This window comes from Gallus gallus, chromosome 1, assembly GCF_016699485.2.
Source record: "Gallus gallus isolate bGalGal1 chromosome 1, bGalGal1.mat.broiler.GRCg7b, whole genome shotgun sequence".
NCBI lineage: Eukaryota > Metazoa > Chordata > Aves > Galliformes > Phasianidae > Gallus > Gallus gallus.
Window position 1 is genome coordinate 66,969,689 of NC_052532.1, and position 12,118 is coordinate 66,981,806.

Consider the following 12,118-nt stretch of genomic DNA (forward strand, 5'->3'; position numbering starts at 1 on the left):
TAGCACTGTATGTGCTTAACAGGTCTACTACTGCTTTTGGTAATTGAGTCTCCCCTTAGTTCTATATATATTTCTATATATCATGCGTCTAACTGCAACATTACAAAATATGAATGTTACAATAGAAGAAACATTTTATTTTTACTATTTTTTCTTTTTTTGATTGAAGCCACCAGAGAATTGTGACTCAGTTGCAATCATGACTATAACTTATTATGATTTATCCGTGTTTTTTTACAAGTACAGATAAGCTTGGCTTATAGAAGTTTCAGTTTATGAGCTATGTCAACAAACTTTAAAAAGTATTATTAAACATTGAATACAATCAATACCGAAATGTGCATAATGGTAATGTCACCGATTCTAAGACATGTCTCGTAAAATCCACATCGGTGATTATGATATATATGTTGCTGAGTAGACCTATGGGATGCTTTTTCCCTAGATCATAGCAATGAAGGATGGAATGGTGCTCAGGGAAGGGACTCTAAAGGATATCCAAAACAATGACGTTGAGCTCTATGAACACTGGAAAACTTTGATGAATCGCCAAGATCAAGAATTGGAAAAGGTAAATAGGCAAGGATGGCAAGGAAATATTTTTCAGTTAATTTCAAAATAAATCTTAACATGTCAGGAAGCAAGTTTTAAGCTAAGCAGTAAGAAAAAAATACGTGAACTGTGAGGAGCTTAAAGGACTGGAATAGATTGTCTGGGAAGTGTGTGGTACATCCATCATGAGCGGTTTTTAAGAACACATTAGGCTAACATCTTTTTGGAATGTTGTACTAAACTGATCTTTTTCAGCAAGGGGCAGGCTAAGGGATTTCCTAAATTCTTTCTTAGCCTTATGTTCTATTATTCTCATAATCTTAGGACTCCCTAAGAACTATTCTAAAAGGTTTTATCATTACCAGAATGAGCAAGGAAAAGAGAAGGAAGAAAGTGGACAAAGAGGGATTTTCTGAAAGATAAATCCTAAAATACTGTGCCTTTGTATTCTGTGGCCTAACTGGTCCAAATAAAGTCTCTGAGGTTAATGTTAGTGCTAACACAGTGGCAGACAGCTCTCTTATCTATATTGTTTATTTCTTATTTATACCTTTAAGTTTTCTTATTACAGGATATGGAAGCTGACCAGACTACCCTGGAGAGAAAAACTCTTAGGAGGGCCATGTACCCCAGGGAATCCAAAGCACAACTGGAAGATGAGGATGAAGGTATGTTTTATCATTTTGTTTATTTATTCTATTATTGTGTATATCATTGCCTTCCCACTTGATTATCCAAACCTGGCAATTCGTAGCAATAAAATAGGAAGAAGCTGGGGAGAGGCTGGAGAGAGCAGGTGGCAACACAAGCCATCAAGAACATGCTTGGGATGCCACACCAGGTGTAAATGGAGTAATTAGTTCTAAAAAACTGGTGCCAGGGAAAAGAAAAGGTGAACTACAGGCTTTCTCTTAATAGGAACATTAATCACAGGGAGTCTCGTGGCAGTGTTGGCTGGAATGACTGCAGAATGCAGATTGGCTATTTGCAGGCTCTTTATTGTGTCCTTGTGTTTAATCTGGCAAAATTCATGATAGATTGCCATTTAGGTCATGGGTCTCTGGGGTTTGGACAGCTGCATTTTGAAGAGATTCCCAATCCCTGTGCAATAGGCAGAGCTGGATACCAAAGTCCTTGAGATGGAAATATTACAGGGTCTTCTTATTTCTTTGGCAGATCTGAGCAGAACACCTCTTACTATGTGCAATCATCAGTACACTTTATCACTTGAATGCTTGGAGGAGTTTCAATTGAGGTCATTTTCAAGCTCCTCTGTACAGGAAAGCCTTGCCAGCAACCTAATGTCAGAAACTGGAAGCCATTATCTCTTTGTGGAATGAGATAGAAAACACAGTGGAAAAAAGATGTGTCCATAGAATGCCTACAAAAATTAGACATTGTTAAGATTATAAAACACACATCAGTAACTTCAGGGCTAAAACACAACCTGACAATACGTTCTAGGTCACCCATACTTATTATGAGACCTATGGAAAGTATATAAAGTCTCTGTGTACCAAGAAGTATACAGTTTTCAAAAGTGTATAATAATAATAACTTCCAAGAAAATACCTGCTGATTCATTTTTAGTGTTCAAAGTTAGACGTAAATTGTATGTCAGCTTAGGGCTGCCAAGAGTTGCATTTACTGTTAGTTTACAGCTATCAAGCAAGAGCAGTTAATCATTTCTCTTTCCTAAATGTGGCCTGCAAAATTGTCAGATGCATATTCTTTTTATTTTGAGAAAATATAAACTGTAATATTTATGCACATATGAAATATATATTTCCCATAGCAGAAGTCTAGCATCAATTGTATTTTATATGATGTGAAAACAATTATACAGTCAATGGTAGGCCTAGAAGAAACATCAATCCTAAATCTACGCTCTTTTAAATAGACAAAAATGCAACAGATGACAGAGCCTCTTGATTGGAAAACTTGAGTGAGCTTTCTGTAGTCTTGCATGTAACCCAAAGAATTTGACTGACAGTAAAATAAAAGCAGCAGAACTGGTTGGAAAAGACCACATCTCTACTATTAATACAGTCAGTACTGAAGACTTGAGTTATAAAAATATTTGATTAGCAAAACTGTAACTTGTCAAAGATTACTTAGATTACTATGGATTACTTAAAGAGCATACGGGAAGTCTTAAGAAGATATGTCTAGAGCATTTTCACTTTTCACATGACAAATTGAATTTTGCCATTAAGAAGTAAAATTCAAAGAAAAAATGTCAACCACATACTGTAAAACCATATGTAATTGTACTGAATCCAAGCTAACTTGATCAAATATCCGAGTCACAGAGGAAGAAGAGGAAGAAGATGAAGATGATAACATGTCAACCGTCTTGAGGCTCAGGACAAAGATGCCATGGAAAACCTGCTGGAGATATCTAACTTCTGGAGGATTTTTCTTGCTCTTTCTGATGATTTTCTCAAAGTTGTTGAAACACTCAGTTATAGTGGCTATAGATTATTGGCTTGCTACATGGACGTCCACAGACAACAGAAAGGAATTCGGGAATGCTGATGTTCAGAACACAGGAAAGGTGGGTCATACTTTGGAGCTGACAGAAAAAAATAATTGTAAAATGAGAGAGAAAATGTTCTAAAGTAATTATTTACTGTTAAGTCAAAACCAATTGGACTGGAAAGACAGATATCATAAAATCAATTATTAGATACAGTGAATGAATAACTTATGCAAAAATATGAGGCAATTCAAATTTTATCAGTCTTTTCAAAATGAGAAAAATGAACCAAAAGCAGGTTTGAGGTTAGAAAAATGGTTGAAGAATGAGCAATCTCATACCAAACTTTTTCATCTGGATTTTTTAATACCTATGTCAATTACTTCATTTTTCTAAGTAGTAACTATCCACTTATGTCCAAAAAAAAAAAAAAAAAAAGTCCTCAGATGTACTACTTAGACAGGATATGTTTATTGCTGTAAATTTGACTAGTCTACAAATATCTTATCAAAATCCATTTGGCAATCTTTTGGAAGTCTTATGTGTGTTATAGCCCTGGCAGATTAATTAGGAATTTGCTCTGGGAATTTTAGTAGTGCTTGAATTTAACAATGCAGAAGTTTCCAAAGTCTCCAAAGTGCCTCAGTTCTTGAGAGCTTCTACTCTGTTTGTCTGAGTTTCTTGGCTAACGATTCATATACTTTTGTATTTACCCAGCTAGTCTATCTTCATGGTTTTATCACTTCAAGGTCTTGAAGGATACTTATCAGTAGTTTGAGAGATCTTGGAACTGCCAGATATTCTAATTATGTGAACTTGATGTATTTTGGTTCCATGACAGCTCTTTTATTTCCCCCATAATGATAAAAATATAATCACAAGGTATTTGCAATATGGCATATCAGCTATTTGGTACAAGGTAGTAGTTCCAAAGAGCAGTACCTTGGGAATTTTATAGCAGAAAAAATGCTTGTATTTACATCTATGTCTGATGTCTTTGTCATTTTATTAGACTTACCATGTAGCTGTCTTCGGCATCCTCTCTGGAGCAGGGATTGTCCTATGTCTCATCACATCTCTGACTGTGGAGTGGATGGGCCTCACAGCAGCCAAAAATCTACATCATAATCTCCTCAATAAAATCATCCTTGGACCAATCAGGTACAGCAAAAATAACACTACCCCCGCACATGTATTCTTATTGCTTATCTTTAGAAAATGTCTGTACACAGCCTTGTGTTTTGCCTGACCAAGACTTTTATCCAAAACTGGAATTCCAAATCAGATAACTTTTTGCTTTTAATTTGTTCCACAGGTTCTTTGATATGACTCCACTGGGGCTAATTCTAAATCGCTTTTCTGCTGATACAAATATAATTGATCAGGTAGACGTATCAATATATTCTATTTATTATATCTTGGCTTTGTAAGTGAATAAGATAACATATTAAGATATTAATTAGAGAAAAACATAGCAAGTAAAAGCTCTGGAAATGGTAATAGACAAATTCAAAATAAAAACTGTTTGCATATCTGTAGTACTGAGGGCATGCCACTAATTAAAAGTGGTAGGAGATCTTAGTTCTTAATTTCTTCAAAAACAGATTAGTTGTTCTGTTAAGGGAACTGGATTAGCAAAACACCAGATTTGGGGTTCAAATCAGGAAAACAGAGAATAGAATATTACTTTTACTATGAGGAGTACATGTGAGATAAGTAAATGGCCCATTGTGGCAGTATCATATATGAATTTGGAGCACTCAGGTAAAGGGATGGATACTTTCAATATGTCTATTTATCAAAACATATGAGTGAGCAACAATCTAGAATATAAGTGATGGGAATATGAAAGTAAAATTGAGAGATTCTGTGAAACTGTATGCTGTTTCTCTAAATATTTGGTAAGTCAATATTCACTTTCTTCTCTATTATATAATTGAGATGGAAATGGTCTTTGGAATATTGACCTCTAGAAAAAGAACTACTAAGTTGCTTTTTAACTTCTGCACGTTCAGGCTCCTGGTATAAGGCAAGAATCAATGAACCTATAGAAATATTCCACTTTCCCTTTGGCACTGTATAGGAAAAAGCATATCGTGGTACTATTAGGGTTTTTTGTTTGTTTGTTTGCTTGTTTGTTTGTTTTGGTCTTATACGTGTTTTTCTTTTTGCTCTAGCACATTCCTCCTACCCTGGAGTCTCTTACCCGGTCCACCTTACTCTGTCTATCAGCCATTGGAATGATCTCATATGCCACTCCATGGTTCCTTGTCGCCCTCATGCCACTTGGAATAGCATTTTACTTCATCCAGAAATACTTCAGAGTTGCTTCCAAGTATGTACTAAAAAAGTGACCCAAAAATTTCTTTTATAAAGTTGATACATAAGAATTGTGTAGGAATGTGATGTTTTTGGAACTAGTATAAGGATAAATTGTCATAGTGACCATGGTGTCTGGTATCTGATTCTGAAGTTTGAATTTGCGCCATAAGTTAGACGATATTTCCAGCTGACTTGATGACAAATAATAGAGTATTTTGGGAAGTAACTAGTTGCTTCAGTTGTGTACACTATTCACTACGGAGACCAATGAGCATGAATTTTGATAGTCAACTGAGACAGCTTACAGGTGGTCAAAGCTTTGCTTTGATCTTTTGAGAGTCAGTAGAGAGTGGAAAATAACTTCCTAGATTAATGTCAGTCATTGCTTCTTCTTTATATTGGAAAAAATTCTGCAGAACATCATTTCTACTGTACAGCAACATCTCATATTCAGAATCATAGAATCATAGAATCATGGAATCGCTAAGGTTGGAAAAGACCCACAGGATCATCCAGTCCAACCATTCACCCTTCACCAATGGTTCTCACTAAACCATGTCCCTTGACACAACATCCAAATGCTCTTTAAACACCACCAGGCTCGGTGACTCCACCACCTCTCTGGGCAGCCCATTCCAGTGCCTGACCACCCTTTCAGAGAAGCAGTATTTCCTGATGTCCAGCCTGAATCTTCCCTGGCACAGCTTGAAGCCATTCCCTCTAGTCTTATCACTAGTCACACAAGAGAAGAGGCTGACACACAGCTCACTGCAACCTCCCTTCAGGTAGTTATAGAGAGCAATAAGGTCTCCCCTGAGCCTCCTCTTCTCTAGATTGAACAATCCCAGCTCCTTCAGCCGCTCTTCATAAGGCCTGTGCTCCAGACCCCTCACCAGCTTCATTGCCCTCTTCTGGACACGCTCCAGGGCCTCTATGTCTTTCTTGCAGTGAGGGGCCCAAAGCTGGACACAGTACTCGAGGTGCGGCCTTACCAATGCTGAGTACAGGGGGACAACCACCTCCCTGCTTCTGCTGGCTGCACTGTTTCTGATACAAGCCAGGATGCCATTGGCCTTCTTGGCCACCTGGGCACACTGCTGGCTCATGTTCAGTCTAGCGTCAATCAGCACTCCCAGGTCCATTTCCTCTACACAGTCTTCCAGACACTCTGCCCCAAGCCTGTAGGGTTGCCTGGGGTTGCTGTGGCCAAATTGCAGGACCTGGCATTTAGTCTTGTTGAATCCCATCCCATTGGCTTCAGCCCGGCTATCCAGCCTATCCAGATCCTTCTGTAGGACCTCGCTACCCTCAGGCAGATCAACACTTCCAGCCAGCTTGGTGTCATCTGCAAACTTACTGAGGGTGCACTCAATGCCCTCATCCAAGTCGTCAATAAAGATATTAAACAGGACAGGCCCCAGCACCAATGCCTGAGGAACACCACTCGTGACCGGTCGCCAGCTGGATTTAACTCCATTCACCACCACTCTGTGGGCCCGGCCCTCCAGCCAGTTCCTTACCCAGCCAAGAGTGTATCTGTCCAAGCCACGGACTGCCAGCTTCTGCAGGAGAATACTTTGGGAGACAGTGTCAAAGGCTTTGCTGAAGTCTAGGTAGACCACATCAACAGCCTTTCCCTCATCCACCAGACGGGTCACTAGATCATAGAAGGAGATCAGGTTGGTCAAGCAGGACCTGCCCTTCATGAACCCATGCTGGCTAGGCCTGATCCCCTGGTTGTTCTGCACATGCCTCATGATCTCCCTCAAGACAATCTGCTCCATAATCTTCCCCAGCACCGAGGTCAGGCTAACAGGCCTGTAGTTCCCCAGATCCTCCCTGCAGCCCCTCTTGTAGATGGGAGTCACAGTGGCAAGTCTCCAGTCTTCTGGGACCTCACCCGTCAACAAGGAGCGCTGATAGATGACGGAAAGCGGCTCGGCTATCACCTCTGCCAGTTCCCTCAGCACTCTCGGGTGAATCTCATCCGATCCCATGGACTTGTGGCAGTCCAGTTGGAGTAGCAGGTCTCTGACTGTTTCCTCCTGAATTGTGGGGGTTTAGTCTGCTCCCCAGCCAAGACTGCCAGGTCAGAGAGTGGAGAAACCTGAGGATAACTGGTCTGACTTTTAAAGACAGATGTAAAGAAGGCATTCAGAATGTCTGCCTTTTCCTTATCCTCAGTGGTGACATTCTCAGCTTCATCCAGTAAAGAAGGGAGATTCTCCCTGGTCCTCCTCTTACTGTTGATATACTTGTAAAAGAGTTTCTTGTTCCCTTTTACCCCAGCAGCCAAGTTGAGTTCAAGCTGAGCTTTTGCCTTTCTGATTTTCTCCCTGCACATCTTAACAACTTCTTTGTATTCTTTCCGGGTTGCCCGTCCCTTCTTCCAGAGGAGGTAGATTCTCTTTTTCTCCTGGAGCCTCAAGAATAGTTCCCTATTCATCCACGCCGGTCTTCTTCTGCTCTGGCTCATTTTGCGGCTCAGGGGGACAGCCTGCTCCTGCGCCTTTAAGACTTCCTTCTTGAAGAGCAACCGGCCATCTTGTACCCCTTTACTCTCTAAGACTGAACCCCAGGGGACTCTTCCTACTAGTCTCCTGAACAATTCAAAGTCTGAACGGTTTGGCTGGTTTTAAAGAGTACACAGTTGCAGCAAGAAGAGTCTCAGAGTTCTGTTTTTAGTGCCGATGTATAGCTTATTAACACATCTTAAGCAAGTCATTCAAAGGTTTTTCTCTTAAATTCATTCAGTCATGTTTCATTTTCTTTTTTTGATAAGCCAGATGTCTGGCTGGCTTTACTCCCCTTTCTGATACTTAAAAATGCACATCAAGGTGCCTGCTGACATAAAATGCATGGAAGCCAGAATGACCTACCAGACAGCATCTGTCACTGCAGACCCTGTATCCACAGGAGGTACATGGTAAAGCATTAACTTGTTCTGTAGCATCTATCTAAGAGAGACAGTGATTTTCAACTGAATGTTCCAGTACAGCTGATTTCCTATTTAGGTAGCCTGAGGAAGAATTGTGCCAGTTATTTCTGATTTTTAAATCAGTGAATCAGCTGGAGCATCAAGCAGCATACCAGTAATTTAGCTTCACTGTAGACTACTTGTCTCCAGCTTTTCTCAGAATTTCCAAGGATGTTTTTTCATAAGAAAACACCATAATATCAGAATTGATAAAATACAAACTGTTTATTTCTGAAATAATTTGCTTAATTTGTTTAAGATTTTTTTGAAACCTTGTTCTTTCCTCCCTGTGTTTCTGAATTAATGCTATGCAGGGCAGACCAACCAGACTCAAGGTGGCTAAGGAACCAGGAAACCTGGATTTCATTCATAAATCCATTATGATCTTCTGAGTGTCACCCTGTCCTTCTACACAAAGCAGTGTACATTGTTTAAATTTCTTACTTAAAATTCATAAGAGGAAACAAAGCCTGATGTCTTAGGCCCCCAGAATGTACTATGTTTTCTCTCTGTGATTTTATTTAGGAGAGTAAACTTTCCATCCATCTCCAGACATGGTTTTTCCACAAGCTATATTGATAGTCACAACATACAAGCCAGCAAGAATTTGGTTACCCCTGCTGGGCAGCACACACACATATGCATCCTTTGGCTCTGCAGTTGCAAGTCTGTAACAACCTCGTTCATTTTATCTCCCTACAGTTTTCTGGGAAAACATGCATCAAGAAGTGCTTTTTAAAAAGTGCTTTTAAATGAAATTATTCTAAATCGCTTCCAAGGCATATAAGTTTTTGTTGTGTTCTTTCACTTTGTGATAGAAATGAATAAATGCAATGGTTATTTGTAGAAAATATATTCCTGGGAAATGGAGGATGAATGAATAGCTTAGTCCAGTATTTATAACATACTTGCATGCAGTACTTTCCAGACATATAAGCTTCACTGATTTTTAGAAATGCAAATATTTACAGTATTTCTTACAGCACTTTGACTCTTTCTTGTATTTTTCCATTACATCTCTCAAAACCGTCTGTGTATTTTCCATCATAAATCTGAAATAGAGCATATTTGCCATCAAAACATAAGCAGCAAATTCAGTTCTGTATATTGTAACATTCAGCATCATGGAGCAGTTATTTCTGCTGGCCTATCTAATACAGTGTGCAAACATAGTAGTATTTTAATAAGGAGTTTAAATATCTAATGCTCTGGCCTCTGTTCTGTTTATACTTCTACAGCTGGCTGGTATGCCAACAGTAGTGTGTTAAAGAAAGATGTATTTGTCTCTGTGCCTTAGAAAACATTCTTGTTGCAGGAGACTGGAACTTTCAGACTTAAACACCATTGCTGTATTCAGGTTTTGAGAATAAGGAAGTTCGTTTCTCATTCATATCTTTTCTCTACTGGTGCTATCTCTATTTCAACCAATGGGGCAATATTAACACTACAGTTAGATCAGTTTTACTTTGCCATATTTTATGTTCAGCATGTTTTTGTACTTACAGATATTGAAAATGAGGAAAGGTTTACTTGGAAAAGCATTATCTTTGTCAGGCCAAGTTATATGCTTACAATGAAATAGATGAGCTTGCAGATATACAAGCTCTGTTTTATACCTGACGTAAGAGCCACAGATAACGTGCTATGAAGTTTCAAACTGTTCTGAGCTGGTTATATTAATTATATTCATAAACTAGAATGTTTGAGAGTAAAAGTTGCTAGTTGCTGGCTATAATTGACAGCAGGGTTTTAGCCAGGAGACAGCTGCTCATGTTGCTGACAAAAGAAGCTCAGCTGTGGCCAAAGACTGGAGCCACGGAGATGGCAGGGAGGTGATTCATAGAATCATAGAATCACCAAGGTTGGAAAAGGCCTACAAGATCATCCAGTCCAACCGCTCACATATCACCAGTTTTTCCCACTAAACCATGTTCCTCAACACAACATCTAAACATTACTTCAACACCAACAGGGTCGGTGACTCCACCACCACCCTGGGCAGCCCATTCCAGTGCCTGACCACACTTTTGGAAAAGCAGTATTTCCTAACATACAGCCTGAATCTCCCCTAGTGCAACTTGAGGCCATTCCCTCTAGTCCTATCACTAGTTACATGAGAGAAGAGGCTGACACACAGCTCACCACAACCTCCCTTCAGGTAGTTAAAGAGAGCAACAAGGTCTCCCGTGAGCCTACCCTTCTCCAGGTGAAACAATCCCAGCTCCCTCAGCCGCTCCTCATGAGACTTGTGCTCTAGACCCCTCACTAGCTTCATTGCCCTTCTCTGGACACGCTCCAGGGCCTCAATATCTTTCTTGCAGTGAGGGGCCCAAAACTGAACACAGTAGTCAAGGTGCGGCCTCACCAATGCTGAGTACAGGGGGACAACCACCTCCCTGCTTCTGCTGGCTGCACTGTTTCTGATACAAGCCAGGATGCCATTGGCCTTCTTGGCCACCTGGGCACACTGCTGGCTCATGTTCAGCTGAGCATCAACCAATACCCCCAGGTCCGTTTCCTCTACACAGTCTTCCAGCCACTCTGCCCCAAGCCTGTAGGGTTGCCTGGGGTTGCTGTGGCCTTAGTGCAGCACCTGGCACTTGGCCTTGCTGAATCTCATCCCATTGGCTTCAGCCGAGCAGTCCACCCTGTCCAGATCCCTCTGTAGGGCCTTGCTACCCTCAGGCAGATCAACACTTCCTGCCAACTTGGTGTCATCTGCAAAAGTCTTCTGTAGCAAAAGAGAAATGTGAGATTTCTTTGCTGGTTTCTACACTATAGGAATTGTAACTTGTGCAATTCTGAAAAGAATATGTACAATACATAAAGTGTTAATTGTTGTCCATTATGACAATTTTTTTCTATGGACAGAGATGTAACAGCAGCCGTTTTGTTTTCCTGCCCCAGGGACCTCCAGGAACTTGATGACAGCACCCTGCTACCGTTACTCTGTCATTTCTCTGAAACAGCTGAAGGCCTTACCACCATCAGAGCATTCAGGTGAAAATGATCAGAGAGAAGCTTGGGTTCTGCTCTGACTCATGTAGCTTGCTTGAAGCATGTCAGAGGGCAACTTATTTGGTAGACTTGAAGCAACCTTATAAAAGGGTAGCAGGGTTTGTTTTATTGTTTTGCTACACCTCTAAACACTTGTGCATGTGGTCAGCAACATAATAAGTATCTGCATTGGTTTCTACTGAATTAAAGATGATAACATTTTTAGGATATGTTATTTAAACTTTTAAGATGTTTAGTTTAACCGTGCCTTACTTGGACAATAGGAAACTACTTTGCAGGGCAGGCACTGGCATCACTTCTCCAATATTTGTGCTGTATCTTACAAGCTGTGTTATCCAAATGCCTCTGAAACCTTTCTGTATTTACCCTGCATCTCAGGCAGGGATGCACTACTGCAGAACTCGCTAACTAGGAGAGAAAAATTGCAGCTAGAAAGGCTTTCCAGGAAAACTATGGCAGAAGAGATCTTGATATTCTAAGACCTAACCTTCTCAACCAAATTCAAATATTAAATTCCAGAAGATTCTGAACACATTTCTATTTGTCTATGCATATATTTTTTCTACTTGTTCCAGAAATTATAGACTAATTCTCCTTGCATATCCACTGCTTTACAGCTAGCATGACTCTGTCATGCTTGATGTTGTCCCCTGATAAGCATAACTTGCACTCATTCTGCACACAGTAGAATTTCAACCTAGAACAGATCATACTAGTGCTCTTTATACACATATTAGATCCACTTCTTCTCAACTAGAGACTTGTGATAT

General features: G+C 40.1%; 1 protein-coding gene across 10 annotated transcripts in view; it reads left to right on the forward strand.

The window, feature by feature from the left end:
- Positions 1-12,118, forward strand: part of ABCC9 (ATP binding cassette subfamily C member 9) — a 75,166-nt gene that overhangs the window by 45,662 nt on the left and 17,386 nt on the right. For all 10 annotated transcript variants that reach the window (XM_015291558.4, XM_015291589.4, XM_015291598.4 and 7 more), the window contains 7 exons: positions 446-571; positions 1,124-1,220; positions 2,865-3,109; positions 4,044-4,192; positions 4,347-4,416; positions 5,209-5,366; positions 11,238-11,330. In XM_015291558.4, the coding sequence (XP_015147044.2) occupies positions 446-571; positions 1,124-1,220; positions 2,865-3,109; positions 4,044-4,192; positions 4,347-4,416; positions 5,209-5,366; positions 11,238-11,330 (938 nt within the window). The remainder of the gene's footprint in view (positions 1-445; positions 572-1,123; positions 1,221-2,864; positions 3,110-4,043; positions 4,193-4,346; positions 4,417-5,208; positions 5,367-11,237; positions 11,331-12,118) is intronic.